The following is a 21122-nucleotide window of genomic DNA, read 5'->3' on the forward strand; positions in this document are numbered from 1 at the left end:
AAAAAAAAAAAAAAAAAAAAAAAACCATAAAAAAACCCCTATTTCCTTAAAATGCAAATTTTCTGAGGTTAATTATAGTTAGTGTTTTTAGATTTATTTATTTATTTCATGTATGTGGGTACACTGTAGCTGTCTTCAGACACAGCAGAAGAGGGCATCAGACCCCGTTACAGATGGTTGTGAGCCATCATGTGGTTGCTGGAAATTGAACTCAGGACCTCTGGAAGAGCAGTCAGTGCTCTTAACCACTGAGCCATCTCTCTGGCCCCAAGCTACATCATCTTAACGTAATTACCGAATCACCAAAGTGATTCTCAGTGCCATTTTGTCTAAGAATTCATTTAGCAGCATCAGTAAGTCCAAGTCATTTCCATCTGCATTAATAGCAGGGGATACGGCTTCCGGGTTTGCACTTGAGGAATTATTTATTCTTAGAGTTGTGTAAAGATTCCACTTCCTTATCAGGAGCCTTAGCTTATCTGAAAAGCCCGAGAGTTCATCAAGTTTTCAGTCTTCATGGAAAAGTGGTTTGTCAGCTGCCAGTTCTGCAAATACACTTGGGCTCCAAATGTCAACCACAACAGTGTGGCCAGTAATCCCAGCAATACTTCTGGAGATCATACCAGTTGTTGCCTCTTATGTGTACATGTGCATATATGTGTGCATATGTATATATGCATATATAGACATATATGTACATATACACACTAGAGTATATAAATATATACCATATACTCCTATAATAGGAATACCTATTAGTGTATGTATATGCACATACATATATATGTACTTTATTTAATATATACATACACATACATACATTTGTATATGTGTATATATGCATGTATTCTAGAATTGGTTTTTTCCAGGAGCTCTGGAAACAACAGTTAGATGTGCCCACTTGTGGAATAGTGGTGCCAATATGGCTGGGAAGAGACACCGTGACTGAGGCGACTTATAAGGAGACTGAGAGTGGGACTGGAGAGATGGCTTAGCGGTTAAGAGCACTGACTTCTCTTTCAGAGGTCCTGAGTTCAAATCCCAGCAATCACATGGTGGCTCACAACCATCTGTAATGAGATCCAATGTCCTCTTCTGGTGTCTGAAGACAGCTACAGTGTATATAATAAGTAGATAAATGTGAGAGAGAGAGAGAGAGAGAGAGAGAGAGAGAGAGAGAGAGAGAGAGAGAGACTAAGAGCTAGCTGGGAATGGTGTGGCTCTTCAATACTGCTTAGCTGAATGTAAAACTGCCTTATATTTGTTTGTGTACACTCAGTTGCCTGAAGGAGTTCTCTTCCCAACAATGGGTTGTGAACGCAGACTCAAAATAAGGGTCAAAATAAATGGCAGATGAGTGACCTAAGCCAGGCATTTACGCTATCTGTCCCCTCTAAAGCTTAGGGCATATTGCAGGGCTAGAGAGTGCAATGTCAGAGCTAGATGGCGAGTGCTGTGAACTCATCTCTCGAGCATGACAAAGACACCGTGGTCACCAGCTGTAATGAGCACACACAATAGGCCCTTCAGTCAAGCATGGGCAGAGTGGGCGGAGGCTCCACAGTCCCACTCCTGAATCTGGACTATTCATTACTGTCAGGGAGAGAGGGAATACTTACCTTTGGTTGCATATCCAATGGTGACCCCATCCACTGGAATAGTCCCCAATCCAATGGTCACACAGATGGCCCTGGCTAACTTAAACTCATCACAAAGCAAACCCGAAATGTGATCCCAGGAAAGGATGTGGTAGGGCTGAAGAGGATTTGATGAGAATGGCAGGGGGATGAAATCAATCAAATCATTACACACAGGTATGAATGACACTATCAACAAAATTCACTAGGGAAGCTCAGGTGACAAAACACAACACCCTGACAGAGTGGCACACTTTCTGCTTTTGTCTCTGTTTGTACAAAGGACTTCAGTGGCAGTTGTAGGTCTTCAGTGTTGCTCCTGAAGTGCTGGCCAACTCTCATCATCCTGGGACTCAAATCGGCTGTGTGACTGTGCCTGGGCTTCCAGGTACTAGGAGTCACACCGCACCTGGATCTTTTTACAAGGGTTCTGGGGACTGAACACAGGTCCCTATGCAAATGACAACTCAGCTACCACTCTAGTCCTGGTGCAAATTACTCAGATCAAGAACTAATATGACAGTAAGGAAGGAGTCTATTTCTTGAAGCCTAAGGAAAGGAATGTAGTAGATACAACCTGCTGACTTGTTTAAGCATCCTTTTGTTATTTTTAACATTATTGTTATGATTTTTTTTATTTTATTTTTTTTTTTGTTTGTGAGCCTAGCCTTTAATGGCTGAGCCATCTCTCCAGCCCTTTATTTTTTTTTTTAAGATTTATCTTATTTTATATATGTGAGTACACTGTCGCTGTCTTCAGACACACCAGAAGAGGGCATCGGATCCCATTACAGATGGGTTGTGAGCCACCATGTGGTTGCTGGGATTTGAACTCAGGACCTCTGGAAAAGCAGACAGTGCTCTTAACCACTGAGCCATCTCTCCAGCCCACGATTTTTATTATTTTGGGTTTTCTGTGTAGCCCTGGCTGTCCTGGAACTTGTTCTGTAGACCAGGCTGGGCTCACCACCACTGTCCAGCACGTAAGCACATCTCGAAGATGGACTTCATTTGGATGATAAAATTGTTTTCTAGTGGACAAATCCCAGGGTTTCAATGCTAGAATCTTGCTTTGGCTTTTCGCGTTTTGTTTTGATGGTCGTTCTGACTGTGCTGTGTGTCTACTCTTACACAGAACTCTAGGACTACCTACAGTTTTGTCTATTTTGTAGTCTTGCTTAATTATCAGCAGACTTTAGGAGATCTTGGCTCACGGTTTAGTGGTGGCTGCAGTGACAGTCAATTTGACTGTGCAACTCCCAACTCAACTCCAAGGCAAGGGCCATAACATTAACAATGTAGCCAAGAAACTTAATTCCGAAGCAGTGAATGTCGTTACATTTTCCTTTCCACTAAGCTGACATCCACAATGTAGGAATTATCTCAGGAATCCAGAGACTCTCATGTCAATGAATCCATCTGTGAGCTAAAGTGTTTTTTTTTCACATAGCTGCCAAGGTCAGCACAAGGTTTTGGTTTCATTACCAAAGCAATCCAATAATAAAGAACAGGCAAAAAAAAAAAAAAAAAAAAAGAAAATAGAAACACTGCCAGGCAGTAGTGGTGCATGCCTTTAATATCAGACAGGTTCGAGTCCAGCCTGGTCTACTTGGTGAGGTCCAGGACAGCCAGGGCTGTTACACAGAGAAACCCTGTCTTGAAAAGCAAACATGAAACAAAACAGAAACACCTCGACCTAAGGCTGAGAGGCATACCTGCCATTCTTGCCTACACATCAAATTAGAGAATCAGCGAGATGTGAGAGCTGGGGAACCACTCAGGTACTTGCTACACCAAGAAACAGAAATCCCTGCCAGTCTCTGAACAGCGCCCAGTAAAAGGTACACATGCTCTAACCTTATCCCTGCAAAGAATCTACACTGCAGATGCATCTGGAAAGGAAATGTGGCGTTTGTTCATTTGCATGGTCTTTCTGACATATTAGAAGACAAGCATAAGTACGGCCCTTTTTCCAAACCCTTCACAGCAAGAGAAAACAAATGAAGACTCAGAGTGGGTCCCAAGGCCTCTTGCTGTCAGTGGTGTGATGCAGCCTGTCTTGAACCTTCTCAAGGAGTGATGCTGGATTCTGGTACCAAGGCCTTGCTGAGAACCTCTGTGTAAACCGAGACACAAATGCAGCAAGCATTGTGTGTGTTTCTGCAGCCACCTCTGGAACTCGGTGGTAGCTGCCTTCAGAGCACGAGGCAGTCTTAGCACCACACCATCATTCCACCACACTTCCCACGGGAGAGTACTCTCCTCTCCCCTTTCTTGCTTGCTCCTCGAGTATGGTGTTTGTGAGCACTCATCAAAGAGCTACGGAACAGTGGCTCATCCCTGGTGGCAGCTGTGACTAACTAGGCAAGTGTTTAAAAAACGCATTCATTGCTAGATGAGTAGCACACACCTTTAATCCAACTCACAAGGCAGTTAGCTGGATTGCCACATGGTTCTAAGGCAGACTGGCCTATATAAATGAGTTCTAGACCAATCAGGGACAGAAAACAAGACCAAATAAAAACCCCATTATTGGGCATAACCCCCAAGGACTGGTTTAATAATGGGTTGCAAACTTAACTTTGGAAGTTCTAACCACCCCTCCACGACCCCCAGCCTCGGGATGATTGCACTGTGCAGCAGCAGCATGGTTCCCCAGTGCAGGTCACGCCTAGGAATATCCAACAAGGCCAAGGTCAGCAATTAATGTGGCCAGCACAGGGTTATTACCTTAAAACTGCTCTGCATAACCCAACTGTGTGGTTCCTGTGCGTGAACGCTATAGATGATGCCGTGCCACTAAGTCAGAAGGCTGGCCGTGCCCGAAATGTTCAAGCGCAGAAGTGTATAAAACCAGAGAAACCAAGGACACAAGGGATCTGAGGTCCAAGAACACAGGGAGGGATGTGCAACACCATGTCTGTCCTAGTCTGTGGTCTCAGCTGCCAGTCATTCTGAAGCTGACTAGAGTGTGCGGTTTGTAAGAGACCGTTGTTGTGGCAACCTTCCTCAGGTTCTGTGTTGTGTTAACTTGTGCACAAACAGCAAGACCATTTCTCTAGTGCCAGGCTGTCAAGGGCAATGTCGCTGTCTTCTCGCGCCATTCAGCCTCTTGTGTAACAAGGATGAAAACATGAAAACGCGTCAAAGAGCCTGTGTCGTGAGCACACCATTTTAGCAGTTCTATGCCTGACTTCTCACTAAGCCACCTCATGGCCATATAAAAGATATTTTAAAGGGCCTAGACAACCAAAAGAAACATGGCGCCTCCCAAGATCCTTTGTGTAAACCTCAAACATCCTGGAAACCTCCACGACTTACATAGATGGCGTTGTCCAGACAAGATGTACAGCTTACACAGTTTCATACTGGGCCAGATGTGGCTCAGTGGTAGGGTACAGAGCTCCAGCTTTGTCCCCAGGACTTCCCCCTCCAAGAGCAGTGAGTCTTCCTTCCGTCGTCAGAGAGGAACTCACACTACAGTGGCTGCTTCCAGAGCATTTGTGAGGTCTGCCACTAACACACTTAGCACAACTCAAGAGAAAATCAGCTGCATCAATTAAATAAAAACAAGAACTTCATTTATTTGCAATTTCCAGAAGATAATATACATAAAGATTCAATTTCATATACAACAGAGTGTATATATGTATATACCACACACACAAAATGAGTATGTACTGAATTTTCAGAAACAAAAGTTAAAATAATAAATAGCAACAATAAAACTTTGGAAAAAATAACACATTTTAGTTGTGGAAAATATGATTCTTAATTATATACAGTTACATATATAATAAAAAGCCACCTCTTTTCAGATTGCACAAAACTTGGGACCAGTAAAAGCATATTTTACAGCATGTGGTGCTATGATCCCAGGTCCTTATGATTAACTCCAGGCTAAAAAACACTTACATTCATAATACAGTAAAGATATGCAGTACTGTTTGAGGAAGACCGCCTTCTCAGCTTACGTTAACCCTACAAAGGCTGTACAGGAAATTTCACAAAAAGAAATCTCAAATAATTATTGTGCCCACTTCATGCTGAATCAACAGCCAAAAATGGGCTTCAAAGTAAACATGGTTGTCACTGGATATTTTTAACACTTTAAAGATCCTTTCTTTGTCCTGGAAAACACCTTTTACTTGACAATTAGCAATCTCAGCACAAGAAAAAGCCAGGCAAATGCAGCTAGCTTTGGCTTTCCTCTCTAGGAACAGAATTATTTCAGAGACAGGCCTTCATAGCAAACAGAAGGAATGCTCTACTCTCTTACAAGCAGACCCTGGCAGGAGTGCCATTACATTATCTCAACACCTGTCTTATGCTCATTTAAGAAAACAACAGTAGCAACATATCCATTTACATTATGGCACAGCCCTCAATTTTGAGAAAAATACATTTTTAGGAAGCCAGAAAAATTTCACAAACGTAGTAACAACCTGAAAAGCTCTTGGTGAAAAACACCAGTCTCTAGGGCAATAAAAAAATATGTATGGACTTAATACAAATATTTACATTCAGAACAGAAGCTAAGTTAGCCAATTCTGCTGCTCAGTACCAGCAATTCACAGGGACATGTATGTCCAGATTGTGTGTGCACAGTGCCTGTGACACTAGAATGCATAGAATACAGAAAGGTACGGCTCTTCAGTCTGTGACCTAGCACTTTACACGGGAAGTGGAACCCACACCGGATGTCTGCACTTAAGAGCTGCTGATCTCACTCATTTGTTCAACCACTTGTCCTAGAATCTCATCCACTACATCCACGTCATAATTGACTTGCTGAAGATCCAGATCAGGCACAATCATAGCCAGCAGCTGTCCTACGTTGACACGAAGAGAACGAAGTTTGAGGCTGCAAACATAGACATTGGCTGATTAGGTGAGGATTACAATATACATGACTTCCCTTATGGAACTTAAAAACGAAAAGATAAAAATTTGTGTGGAATAATAGAGAATAAAATGAAAAGAAACCTCCACCTCAAGAACTGGATTTAATTAATAACCAATTGATTTATTAGATGCTAGGCTAAGTCCAAGAATGTTTTACAAAACTCGTGGTTCTTCAGACAACTTGGACTAGGAAAACACACACATTCGATGTTATTTCCAACTTGCTGTCCCCTGGACAAACAGCAGTGTGCTAGGACGTCACCAAGGACGGCTTTGGATTTCAACTTCCTGTTAATGAAAGTAAACTCAATTGTTCCTTAACTATGGTTTAGACACAAGGTTTCTGTGTAGCCCTGGCTGTCCTGGAACTTGCTCTGTAGACCAGACTGGCCTCAAATTCACAGAGATCCACGTGCCTCTGCCTCTGCCTCTGCCTCCCAAGTGCTAGGATTAAAAGTGTGCAATACCACCTCCCAGTTCCTTAATTATGGATAAAAAGGTAAAAATTTTCTGTGGTCGAGTAAGTTTCCAAAACTTTGGTTTGAGCAATGTTAAGGAGGCGGTATTAAACTGTGAGCTTTCTCTAACCTGTTTGTCCTAGTAGACTCTACTGTTGGGTTGGCAAGTCTAGAATAACTGGTCTAAGGTAAGCACGAGTCAGGAAGTGAGCAGCACTCAGCCTTCTTCCATGCTTCCTGCCTCCAGGCCTGTTCTGACTTCTCTCAGTGAGCCTGGGGCCTGGGGCCTGGAAGCAAAAGCCCAATAAATCTCCTCCTCCTCCTCCCCAAGGTGCTTTTGGTCAGACAAGAAGACAATGGAGATAGGGCAATAATCTGTTTGTTTAGACTTGCAGCTCTCAAAGAGGACATGGGTTACATTCCCAACTGCACCAAAGAAACACCCTCACCACCCCCACCAAAATCTAAATAGTCCAAGCTCTTACTCAGTCAATAGGACGTGCTAACAATATGTCCTGGCCCTCATCTGATATTCATATTTTTAAACATACATTTATTTATTTATTTATTAATTATACATCATACAGCTTTCTGCCTGCATGTATGCAACTACAGGCCAGAAGAGGGCACCAGACCTGATTATAGATGGTTGTGAGCCACCATGTGGTTGCTGGGAATTGAGCTCAGGACCTCTGGAAGAGCAGTCAGTGCTCTTAACCTCTGAGCCATCTCTCCAGCCCTGATATTAATATTATATTAAATACTACACACCCACACCCACACATACACACACACGGAGAGGGAGAGGGAGAGGGAGAGGGAGAGGGAGAGGGAGGGAGTGTCTTAAGTCAGTCATGGTGGAATTTAGCCCATTTTCAAAGATTAAGCTCAGTGTTTTCACTTTTTACCCATATAATCCAAATCATTTTCTACCCCTTAACTCGGCAACTTGAAGCAATGACGTGTTCCTTCTCTTAGCCTTCCATATCAGAAGCTCTGCTGTACCACCATGCCCATTAGTGGCTTTCTGAGAACAGTGTCTACTGAGCATGTGTAAAGCGAGGTCACCAGTGCTCTGCCAAGACGCCAATACCTTTCACCGTCCACATAACTGACAGCTTCCTCAGCACTGCTTGAAGTTGAAACATCTGCTCCTGCCTGTTGACTTGTAGACTTCAACTGTTCAACTTCAGTCTTGAGTTCTTCACACCGAGAATGCATATGTGATTTCTCCATTTCCAGTAACTGAACCTGAGAAAAATAAATGTTGTAAGAACAAGATTTAAAAATACAATCGAAGTGGAAGGAAAGGTAAGGAACGTAAAGAGCCACCCTGATAAACACCAGCCGCCAAACACGCTGAATGCACACATCCATTCCCCAGCAGGGTCGGCGTTGCCCTTCTCTTAGAGCTGGGAATTCAGGCCTTGCCTTACAGGGACCCCATCCATCACTGAGCTCCAGCCCAGCCCCTGGTAACTTTCCATTAGACATGTTTCATTTACTTAGATTCATTTCTCTATCATTTTATAGTGAGGACAAAGTGTTAGTTACCATTTGACAAACTAAGTGGACCCTAAAATGTGAACACCAAGGGGCTAATGCTCTCATTTTATCCACCTAATATTAAAGTTATAGCAAAAGCTTGTACCAACTTGCTTATGTTTTGTCATTTAACACAAGATTACCTATTATTAAGAGTGTGTATATAGGGTTGGAGAGACAGCTCACTGACGATCCTACAATTACTGCAGTGCCAGGTCCAGGGGAACCCACACCCCCTTTCTGGCCTCCCAGGGCACCAGGCACCCATAAGATATAGGGATGTATGCAGGGAAAACACCTATATGCATAAAATAACAAAACACTTTGCAACAAATCTGAAGTAGGACACACACACACTGACTACTGCTCACACCCTTATGTCCACTGTTTATCTTAGTCAGAGGAAAACTCCTTTAACAGTCTGAAGTACATTTCCCAGGCACTGATGATGAGCCCTTCTCTCCTGTAGCCTAGAGGCTCCATCTCAGACCACAGCTGCACTAAAAAGCCAACCCAGAGCACAGCAGCCTGTCCGCACAGTGCAGGGGCCACCGTATCCTCCATGAGGATGTGCCTGGCTGCCTCACATGCTAGCTAAGAAACTTGCTGCCTCACATGCTAAGCTCTACTAGACCGAGTACAGCATCTTGTTCACTACAGCACACTCACCCTACCCAGCCATTTCCCACTGTTTTCTAGTACTCTCAAACCATTTTTTGGACAGGATTGGGGGAGGAGTGGCTTGGAGAGCAGATAGGATCTTACGTAGCCCAGGACAGCCTCAAACTTACCCTTACCGTGAATTGAGGATGGCCTAGAACTTCTGTTTGACTCTATATCCTAAGTGCTGGGACTACAGGCATTTACCACCACCTTGGTGGTAAATGTATCGTTTATTTAGTTATCCATTTCTTTTATTATTATTGGGGCGTGTGTGTGTGTGTGGGGGTGTGTGTGTGTGGGGTGTGTGTGTGTGTGTGTGTGTGTGTCTGTGTGTGTGTGTGTCTGTGTGTGTGTGTGTGTCTGTGTATAAGCCGGAGGATGATATCCCTGTCTTCCTTAATAATTGACTCTGCACTTTCATTTACTGGGGTAGCCTTCTCTTGATGATCCTAGAGTTTGCAAATCTATCTGCTTCCTGCACACTGCTGCTATCAGAGAGGTTCATGTCCAGTGGGCTTTTAGGTAGGCTTTCAGACCCCACACGTGTAAGAAAGACATTATTCATCACGCAAAAGTCATCTCATCAGCCAGCCCCTATTTAGAACTTTTAAGAATCAAAAAATGCTCCAGGAGGCCTACTCCTTAGTTAAGAACCAAAGGCGCAAGGGACATTCAATAAACACAATCCTTACTCCGTGTAAGTGCACACTCCCTACTCTCAGCAGCTCACCTCGCTCCTGTACTGGTCCCTCTCAATAGTGCACTTGTCCAGCTGCCGGAACACATCGTCGAGTTGCACGGCCATCTCGTCCATCTCGCTTTTGCTCTCGGTGCAGGAAGACTGGCTGCACTCACCCTTCACGTGCTGCAGAGCGCTGCACTGTTTCTTCAGCCTTTCTATTTCCTCCAGTGCTTGCTGATACTGAGACCCCACGTGGCCTGGGCTTTCAGACTGACCATTAACACTTCCGAGCAGAAACACTGCGTCCATCTCAGTGGACTGGTGGCACATCTCCTTCTTCACGCATTGGTCATTCATCTCCAACAGTCTTCGCTGCAACACTTGTATCTGGTCAGCAAATACCTGACACTTTCTCTTGTAATCATCTCTTTCTTGTGTGACTAAAAGCAGCTCGCTTCTCAGTTCTTGTAACTGATGCCCAGCAGCATCTGCTGACTCAGCCGAGGTCTCCTGCACTTTCACTTCAGCACTGACACAGGACAGGGCAGCTCTGCCGTTCCTCACATCCATGTCCTCCTCCATACTTTCTTCCTTTTTCACCATCAGGCCTGGTGCTTCTGTCTGAGTGGAGGCGGCAGTGCCCTGGTCACACCTAGAGGTGGCAGTGCTTGTGGAACTGGTCTGGACACCAGGCTGAGGACTGCTTACAAGTTCAACCTCAATGCCAGTCTGCTCAGCGTGGCTCTGCTCTGACTTAACTTCAATATCTGATCTAACGTCAAGATCCACTGCAGGTTTGGGGGTGCTATTTTCTTCCAAAATGATGACATCTTCATCATCATCATTTTTGTAAGATGAATTTTCAATTGGAGGATTGCTTAATCTCCGAGTCTTTGCATTCAGAATTGACGAACGAACACTAGGCCTCCGCTTCAAGCTGGAAAAAAAAATGTCCATATGAGTTTGTAAAGCATGGGCAAGAGAAACCACTGTTCTTTCTGTGACAGAACGTCTGGGGAAAAAGTACTTTGATGAGGGAAGGCTCCTGTGGCTCACAGTCTGAGGGTGTGCAAGGAGAACGGCCCAGCAAGGTTTGACAGTGGGGAATGTGTGGTTGGGACCCCTCAGATGTTGGCAAAACAGGTGGGAAAGGGGGCCAGGCTACACACTCATGACAGTGTCCCCAGACATGTGCCTCATCTTCAAAGTCACATGGTCTTCTGAGGCAGCATCGCCAAGGACCAAGTGCTCAAACATGAACCCAGTGGGGAGATCTCACGTGCACAATACAGTGACCTCGAAGTAACTGCTCTAACTTAGGTACTATTACAAAGTTCGCTGTCTTGAAATTGTAAGAAATACTCATGCTTGCTTTTTCAATAATCACACTATTTAGTGCTAACAATGAACTGAACATACAAATTACCTTCTTTTACTATTAGAAAATAATTGAGATTGAAGTATCTCTCTTTCTTGGTTACTTTTTTCTTTACATGGTTCTGGCTATCCTGTAGACTAGGCTATCCTGAACTCAGACCTGCCCGACTCTACCTCCTGAGAACTGATTAAAGGCTCTCCACCACTGGCTGACTACTGACACCTCTCTCTGGTAAATCAATTCTCTAAACTGACAGACACCTTTCTGCATGTGGTTCCAAGCCCTATAATAAATACAAACAGAATGTCGGCCTCAACTCAGACACTTTCTTGAAGTTGTGAGAAAGGCAACGACAATTTCATCTATCATAATTTTCCCCAACAGCCATCAAAGGCAAACAGTACTCTCTATTGTTTTGTGTTGAAGATTAGGCTGATCCAAGATTTTTCCTAAGGTTCTGATGCATTGAAAACTAATGTAGCTCCTGTCTAAAACCAGGAACATGTCTGGTGAATGGTAATGACGTGAAGCCAGCCCTTCTTCCCACCTTACAGGGCTATGGCCATCAGTCCCCAGGCTGCTGCGCGCTCAGCCTCTGGTGGTCTAGAGACAAAGGGGCATAGAGGATGCTGTGCTTTCTAATGCCCTTGTTGACATAAGACAGAGCTGTGCAAAGCCTCCTGACCTCAGCTCTTCCTTCCTTTTTTTCTTCCTCCTCCTCTTCCTCCTCCTCTTTCTTTCCCCCCTCCTCTTCCTCCTTTCCTCTCTCCTTCTCATTTGCATCCACCTCCCACTTAGGACTCCATTGCTGAAGAGTACCTGCTGGTCCAGGTCAATTTCATATAAAATAATTTTCCCTAAATGACGAGTTGTCTGGAGGCTGGGGAGATAGCTTAGGAGGTAAGAGACCTTGCTATTTAAGGGGAGGACTGAGTCCAAATCCCTAGAGTCCATGGAAAGAAGCTGGGCGGGTGCTTGCAATAGCAGCAGTGTATGGTGCACACAAAGGAATGCACTGACCCGTCATGTAAGACATCGAGACTCGAGTTCAGCAAGAGACCCTGTCTTTAAGAGCATGAAGTAGCCAGGGATATCAGAGGATGCCTGATGTCCTTGCTGGCCTCTACAAGTGTGTGGACACATACTGACCTGCATGCAAACAGCTTCCTTTTCTTTACTTTTCTCAGGATTACAGGTGTGAACTGTCACATTCAGCTGTATGAGGTTTAGGGACTGAAACAGTGGCTTTGTGAATCCTAGGCAGACACTCCACCAATTCAGCTATATCATTAGGCCCAGCTACATTTTCAGTTCTCTCCTGTGAGTTTCCTGTTTTCTAATAATTTACTTATTAATAATAAACAAGATCACTTATACTCTGTGTGGGGTGGGAAGTACACACATATGCAAAGGCCTGAGCACATCATCCTGCCTGGCAATCATCTTCCCGAAGGGCTGCTCTAGCACTCCACCCATCTTTATTCGTGTAATCAGTTAGTTTATTTTCCCGTGAATCAGGGTCTCATGGACTCTGCTCAGGCTGGTCTTGAACTTGCTATGTAGGCAAGAATAAATCTGAACTCTGGCCCTCCTGCCTCCGTCTCCAAAGGCTGAGTTCACCCTCACAAATGGTTTCATACAGTGCTGGGACCTGAGTCCAGGCCACTACCCTACTAACCAAACTTACCTCAATTCTACTCTGAGACTGGGAAGGCTATACAACCGCTCAGAAAGCCTGGTCCTTTCACCTCCCAGTGTCCAGCAGTGTGACGACTGGCTCTCCTAGATCCTAGATTTCACGCAAGTGTGTGCTTTTTTCATCTGAGTGGGCCACCACTTAGCACACTACACACAAAACAGCCTCTGACTAAGTTAGGGATAACTAACAAATCCACGGACCATGCCTGTCTTTCTGTATTCCCGCTCCACCTACTCATCCAAATATATTACATGCCCAGAGCGTGATTGGGCTATGTGAACAAGTTCATGATGCTTGTAAGATACTGTCATCAACATAGCAAGAGGTAGTGACTTGATCAAACCACATAATACATGACACGCACGCATGCATGCACGCACACATGCACACAAGCACACCATGTGCACAGGGAACCTTGTTGTTCCTCAACAGCAGAGTCTTGTAGGCTGGCCGTGGACCCTCACTGGCCAGCATGAACTTGGACTCTGGACTCCTCCATGTCCTAGAGGCTGAGGTTACCTTATGTGCCAGAGTTCCCCACTCAGTCCATGGTTTTAGCTGACTTAAATACATGGTTGAAGAAGGTAGAGGGAATCCTGGAGCACTTTCACAGTTGCGTGGCTGTAATTTCTTAGAATTCCCTAACTGCTGTAGAAGAGTCCCAGGAAGGCCCGAGAGTGTTCTACTTTATGTAGAACTCCTTTATGTAGGCTCCTTGCACCACTGACCTGTTGCTCTCAGGCTCAGGCTGGGCTGAAACAAGGTGGTTATTTATGATCCTTGCTGCAAAGGGACTCGCGACTTCAGAAATATGTGGTCTTGGAACACTTTCCTTCACCGGGGAGAAGCTTGGACTTGAAACACTTGTTTGATACACTATCTCATGATTAATCTGTTGGAGAAAAAAATGGATCTTAGAGGAACTAAATATTCTTTTTTTTTTAAATATTTTTTTATTATTTTTATTTATTTGAGTACACACTAGCTGTCCTCAGACACACCATAAGAAGGCATCAGATCTCATTACAGATGGTTGTGAGCCACCATGTGGTTGCTGGGAATTGAACTCAGGACCTCTGATAGAGCAGTCGGAGCTCTTAACCGCTGAGCCATCTCTCCAGCCCCCAGGAACTAATATTCTTAATGTAACACTTGCCAAACATAAGATACATACAATCTATTTTCCTTTTAGCCCAGAAAATACTAAAAATTAACCTAGGCATGTGGGTTCTCTTGTTAATTCGGGTGGGCAAATGGAGCAGTAAGCTGACAGAGCCTGCACCTGAGGGCAGCAGAGTTTCATAGCTTAACAACTGCACATGGCACACGTCCCACTTTGTGTTTGCATGTGTGGACTCACGCTGTGGAAGGGAGAGGCCAATGCTACCCTACCTCTCTTCCCCATTCACTCTCCACCTCACGTTTTGAGATAGGGTCTCGCTGAACCTGTCACTTGCCCATTTGGATAGAACAGCGGCTACAACTTCTGGAATATATCTGTCTGTCTCGGCCTTCCGAGTACTGGGATTGCAAACGTTCACTGTAAGCATGGGGCACTAGGGTCTCAGCCTCGGCTCCTCACGTGTGCATCAGTCATATGCGCTTTTGCCAACTGAGCCTTGTCTCCTGCCTCCAATATCGAATTCTTAAGAGGATGGATACAACAAACACACTCGACAGCCCACGAGTGGCCTACAAAGGCGAAACTGACTTGCTACACTGTGACTCTAAAATACACACAACTCAGAAGAGAAACAATTTCTGAGAAATTGGAATAAAAGTGAAGATAATATATAGCACCTTCAAAAACAAAAAGTAATCCCATTACTTTCTCCTACAGACCCTATTCTCACCTGTAACACTACACTAAAAAGCACTGTGAGACAATTTTAAGTAAACCTATATATATATATATCCCCACGCAGAACAAAACTTCCTGCCCAAGATATAGTCACACTCCGCCAGAGTCCTACCACAGCCTAGGGCTAAGCAAATAAGCAAAACCCACACAGCTCTCTAATGACAAGTCTTTTAAATTCCAGCTACCTGTATACAGATGGGGAGAGCAAAAAGTCAGCCTACCACCTAACCCTAGGACCACACTTTTTTTTTTTTTTTTTTTTTTTTTATTTTATTTATTATATATAAACCCAGGGCCCAGAAGAGGGGGCATCAGATCTCTTTACAGATGGTTGTGAGGCAAGGTTTTGGGAATTGAACTCAGGACCTCTACCACTGAGCTGAGCCATCTCTCCAACCCCAGGACCACACTCTTAAAGAAAGTAACCCACAGGACTGAGAGTAGTTCTCTCCACTGTCCTAGACCTCTGGTCCTAACAGTCAGTCCTGAACTCAGGGGAAGAGTGACAGCCACGTCCCACTCATGGCTGTACACTCCACAGACATGTAATGTCTTCATTTCAGCGAGTGTGAGTTCTGATAAGATTCCTAAAGAGCTGTCTTACCTCAGCAATACCCCGACAAATGTCAACTCAACAGCCTACGAAGCTGTCGGGCTAGGAACACTCAGGGAAAAGAGCAAGAGTGGGTACCAAAGTAAGTAAATTCCTTTCCGTTCAGTATCAGGTAAATCAAGTACTTCTAAAAATTAAGACAGATATAAAATGAAGATTCATTACCCGAGGGAGTATTCGATGGAGCATTTCCGGTTGTCTGATCCTTAATTTCTCCTTGCTGCTTTAAAAGAACGACAAAAAGAAGCACCTTGATATACCTGCTTTTATCATTTCACACCCTGTTTTTAAACGTTTACAATTAAGTAGCTTCAGTTCCATTATGGTCACTGTGAGCATTTAGATTATGGAGTAGCCCCACCGTACACAATCTCCGTAAGACCCAATGCCTGCCTGAGCCAAAGGCCATGAAGACTGCCTGAGCCAAGGGCAGTGAAGACTTTCATTACTTCCAAAGCCGCAGCCAAACTTAAGTAAATGCAACACGAGTGGCAGGGTTACGGCTAAGTCAGCGAGGTGCCTGCTGAGCAGACGTGAGGACCAAGTTCAGGTGCCTTAGAATCTAAGGAAAAGTTGGGCACAACAACAGAGTAAGTCCAGCACCGTGAGGAGCTCTGGCATTCAATGGCTGGCCAGCAAAGTTCAAACTCGTTAGGTGGAAACCCTGCCTCAAAAAATAAGACCAGGGCAAGCCAGGTGCAGTGGTCCTCACCTTTAATCCCGGTACTTGGGAGGCAGAGGCAGGAGGATTTCTGTGAGTTTGAGGAGAAGCCTGGTCTACAAAAAAGCAAATTCTAGACCAGCTGGGGCTACAGAGTAAGTCATCCGCACCACCCCACACACACACACACTCTGGGGGTGGGGGGGCCCAAATGAGGAAGAGAGTGACAGTGACCCCTGGACTCCACATACACACACAAACATACATGTAACACACACAAACACAAAACATAGAACTACATAAAAAGTACTTAGCCTTCTATGTTCAGTGTATTAGAGTAGCCATACTGCTCACCTATCCCATTTTCTAGTCATCACTAGACACACTACTTAAGCTGAACAAATGACCTGAAAAGATTTATTATAGCAATGACCTCTGGCACAGCCATATCACTGGACATGGCGAGAGTCATGAAGCTGTTGACAGTTCTAGCAGTGCTGAGTCAGATGCTGTAATTGCTGTCACTCTGTCTCTCACTTTTGGGTTTTAGGTCTCTGCGTGTTGCAATCTTAGGAACTTTTTGCATTACAATTTATGTTTTTTCCTGAGAAAATTATCTGAGTCTATTTAGGAAAGTCCTAAATATAACTTTATGTGGTCACTATTTGAAGTCTTCCTATGCCCTGAAGATAGTTAAGCACAGGTAAGCACACTGCTAGAAATTTCTTTAGAGGCCATTACTCCGGGAATCTTCTTGGGGTATCCACCCCTAAGCAAACTCAACCAGTATAATTGGTGCAGGGTAAACAGAGACAACTGACAAACTCTGGCTGGCCAGGAGAATGGGTTACAGATTCAAGGGCTTTTACAATATGCTTAGAGCTCTCTGAACACAGTTTAAAGACAGAGGGTCATACAGGGTACACCTTTGAAGGAACTCAGTAAATAAGATAGATTAAAATAAACCTTCCCTATTTTATAGCGTAGATGATGGAACCAAACAGTAAAAGGAGTTAGGTACTAGTATTTGCTACTCATAAAGACTGGTTCAGATATTTTCTATCTATGTAGAGTGCTTTAAAACTACAAATACTGGGGGCTAGAGAGATGGCTCAGTGGTTAAGAGCACTGACTACTCTTCCAGGGGTCCTGAGTTCAATTCCCAGCAACCACATGGTGGCTCACAACCATCTGTAATGAGATCTGATGCCCCCCCTTCTGGTGTGTCTGAAGACAGCAACATTGTACTCACATACATAAAATAAATCTTTAAAAATAAAAAATAAATTAGTAAATCTAAAAAAAAAAAAAAAAGCTTTAAGACCCTGCAAATACTGGTATCCTAGAAGTATGCTGTCATATAATAAGTGTGCTTGCTGCTTGCTTTGGAGGACACACATTAAACTGCAGTTATGGGGTTGATAATAACATCTGTTCTATTTGTATTTTCTAATTGTGACTGAACTTTTAACCCTGTACATGTAATGAAAAATCAAACACATAATCTATACTTCTTGGATAATCATTTGTCTGTTCTGTGAAACCTGTATAAATAAAAAGGGATCTGATTGCTATCAGTTAGAGCTGTGAGATTTCCCTTACCACTGACCACCAAGCATGACTCACCCATCCCTCCCTCAGACTCTGTCTCTTCTCTGGCAGCCCTCACTGAAGGCCTGGCCTCTAGCAGACCTCCTCCATGAACCTTCCTGATCCATCCATCTCTCCCTTGCCACCTGCACCAGGCAGAAGCAATCTCTCCTCTGAGCTCCTGACACAAGGCTATACCTTTAACACATGCAGATTCCATCAACTGTTTTACATGTTTTGCTTGCATGCATGCCTGTGTTCACAGGTGCTGTACCCAAAGAGACCAGAAGAGGGCACTGAGTCCTCTAAGACTTGCATTTCAGGTAGCTGTAAGCTACTACAATGGTGCAGGAGTCAAATCTGGGTCCTTTGGGAGAACAGCCAGTGCTTTCTAACCTCTGGGCCCCGGCTTACCATCTTCTGTTCCTATACACATTGTTACTTTTCCGTCAAGGCTAAGCTCATTAACACACAGGTCTATGCACAGGTCACCAAATATGACTCAAATGGTGAAGTATGTGAGGCCAGGACAGCCGTCAGTGCAGGTGGTGCCTGCAGTGGTTCACACAGGACACAGGCGCGCCCTGCTCACGTCTCAGCATCACTCTCCACACTCCCACCACACTCACGTCTTTTTGTAGGTTTTCTCATAAGTAGGATGTACCAAATCCTCATCTTCAGGTTCTTCTGGAACTTCACAATTTCTAAACAAAAAAAATCACATGGGAATAACATATCACAAGTAATGTTCAGACATCTCCAACAGTACTTTCTGCCTTTCCAGAAAGGGTGCCACCAACCATATGGTACCTGAACTGTGGGTCAGGGTTATTGGAGCAATACCATTTTTCTGGAAGTTGGTCTATCCCGTCTGGTAACTTTCGCCACTTTAGACAAGCGTCACATTGAACCCATGTCTGATCAGGACGCTTCCTTCAACAAAACAAACACAAAATAGTAAAGTGGAATTATTGACTTTGAAGTATTTCTTTTATTTCCTAAGTTGTTTCCACACTAAAAATCTGCTTATTTCCAATCCTGAAAACTGTGTGATAAAACTGCATTTACTGTAAGTAAAATTAAGTTTCTAAATATTTGCAACTTTCAAAAGGTTAGTTAAGTCATGTACCAATTTGAATAGAACAATTTAAAACTCTTTAATCCTAGCACTTGGAAGGCAGAGGATGTCTGTAGGGCTATACTGAGACCTGGCCTTTAAAAGGGTGGGGGTAGGGGAGAATGTACTCTTTTAATTTCAGCACTTAAGAGGCAGAGGCTGGTGGATCTGAGTTCAAGGACAGCCTGGTCTACAGAGAAAGTTCCAGGATAGCCATGGCTACAAGGGAAACGCTTCCTTGAAAATCAAAGGTGGGAAGTGGGAGAGGGTAGGAGAGAAACTGTCTTGGGAGGAAGTTTTATGTGTAGCTAGCTAGAGAGGCTACTCACTGGATAAGAGCACGTGCTGCTTTCTAGAGGACCCAGGTACAAGTCCCATCATACTCTTGGCAACTCACAACTATCTATAACTACAGTTCCAGGGGATCTGATAGCCAGGTGGATCAGGTGGATGCCAGACACTCATGAGGTACACAGCAGGCAATACACCCATATACTTAAGTAAGAAATTAAAAAAAAATTATGAAGACTCATTTTACATAAGGTTTTCTCTTTGAAACAGGGCTTCAACTGTAGACTAAATCAAACTCCTCTCTCTCTTTTTTTTGGATTTCTGTGTCAGGGTTTCATTATATGTAGTATTGTCTGGTCTGGAATTTGCTATGGAGACCAGACTGGCCCCCAAATTATAGATCCACCTACCTCAGCCTCCTGAATACTGGAATCAAAGGTATTTACATCACCAGCCCAGCTGTCTTCTAACTCTTTGTCCTAAATCTCTGCCTACTGCCTAACTCAACAGTAACTTATCCCTTGTCTTCGTATGTTTTTGTGCATGCACTTGTGTGTGTACATGTGCTTATGAAAGCCAGAGGTCAACCTCCAGTGTCTTTCTTTAACAACACGGTATACTGTATTTGAGGCAGGTTCTCTCACAGGCCCAGAACCATATAGGCAAGGCTGACTGGGCAGCCGGCTCTAGCAGGGATTACAAGTGCATGACCCCATGCCCAGCATTTCTCCTGGGTTCTAGAATCCTCCTTGCTAGAGAGCACCTTTTGACGAGCTGTCTCTATTCCCTCCTGACTAACTGTCTCAGGGCAGCTTTAAAACAGCTGTGAGCGAGGCATGGGCCAGTTGTGATCAAGTGCCTTGGATCTCAGCACTTGGGGGGCAAAGGCAGGAGTCCAAGTTCAGAGCCAGAGTAAATTTACTGAGACTTTCTTGCAAACCACACAAAACAAGACTTGGGACTATAACTAGTGCAGAAGCATGCTTCTTAACAGTAGACCCAGGACAAAGCTTAAGAGGTACTTTGTATAAGTAAGGTCTTATTAACATAAAACCTCAAACGATCTCAAAGTTTACAATGCAAGAAGGAAAGCTAACCCAACAGCCCTGGTTTCCTAAGATCTCTGAATTAACTTTGTTAACTAATTAAGGTTCTGAATCCTGGCAGTTTTTCATGTTTACAAAGGCACAGGGATAGGCAAGGCACCTTGGTTATTGCTGCCTCTCGCTGACTAGGGACTTTCCTCAGTGCTCATTTACACCGTTGTCAGTGTGCTGCCACTATGTGTCCTAATGAGCACATGCCAGGCATCACACCGTGTGATTCTTCTTCGTTTCTTATTCCATCGGTTCACTTTACGTGCATCGGAGTTTGTCTACATGTATGTCTAGGCACCAGGTGAGTGGCTAGTGTCACAGTAAGACGAGAAGAGGGTTCAGACTCCCTGGGGCTGCAGTTAGACTGTTGCTGAGCCACCAGGTGATACTGGAAGTCAAATGGGTCCCCTGAAACAGCTCTTAGCCTCTGAGCCATCTCTCCAGTAGTGCAAGGACATCCAATACCCTTGCCTAATTTCTGCAAGCAACAGTCACAGGACGTACACAAAGCATACATGCAGCCAACACCCATACACACAAAATAAAATAAAACAATACAAAACAGGCTAAAATAAATGATCCTAACAGACACCATCTCTAATCTGGAGTGTGCAGATTCACTTTTTAGCATGGCCCAAGTGTGGAAGGCCACAGCAGCACCATCGTCTCTAACAGTAACTCAGCATTCAGTGCTCAGTACTTACTGTATGTCTTCAACGGGCAAGTTTAGAGGGTACTCTGAATTCTTTTTCACTTTCATTTCATTCCAATAATCATTCAGCTTTTCTCCTAGTGCTAGTATTGTAAGCCTTAAAAAAAAAATTATAACATTAATTCAAGAAAAAACAAAATACCAATTCAAGACAGTTTTTAAAAGGTAAACATAAAACAAAGGAAATCTAGTAATGACTAAAAAATATTGTTA

At 44.0% G+C, this 21122-nt stretch overlaps 1 protein-coding gene across 2 annotated transcripts in view; it reads right to left on the reverse strand.

Moving 5' to 3' along the window:
- Positions 1–5196: 5196 nt before the first annotated feature.
- The window catches only part of Morc3 (MORC family CW-type zinc finger 3), a 42926-nt gene continuing 27000 nt past the window's right edge, over positions 5197–21122 (reverse strand). For both annotated transcript variants that reach the window (XM_032900394.1, XM_032900395.1), the window contains 8 exons: positions 20902–21006; positions 18503–18625; positions 18322–18396; positions 15607–15661; positions 13696–13859; positions 9939–10827; positions 8094–8251; positions 5197–6501 (listed from right to left, as the gene is read on the reverse strand). In XM_032900394.1, the coding sequence (XP_032756285.1) occupies positions 6348–6501; positions 8094–8251; positions 9939–10827; positions 13696–13859; positions 15607–15661; positions 18322–18396; positions 18503–18625; positions 20902–21006 (1723 nt within the window). In that variant the 3' untranslated portion in view covers positions 5197–6347. The remainder of the gene's footprint in view (positions 6502–8093; positions 8252–9938; positions 10828–13695; positions 13860–15606; positions 15662–18321; positions 18397–18502; positions 18626–20901; positions 21007–21122) is intronic.

Source organism: Rattus rattus, chromosome 4 (genome assembly GCF_011064425.1).
Source record: "Rattus rattus isolate New Zealand chromosome 4, Rrattus_CSIRO_v1, whole genome shotgun sequence".
NCBI lineage: Eukaryota > Metazoa > Chordata > Mammalia > Rodentia > Muridae > Rattus > Rattus rattus.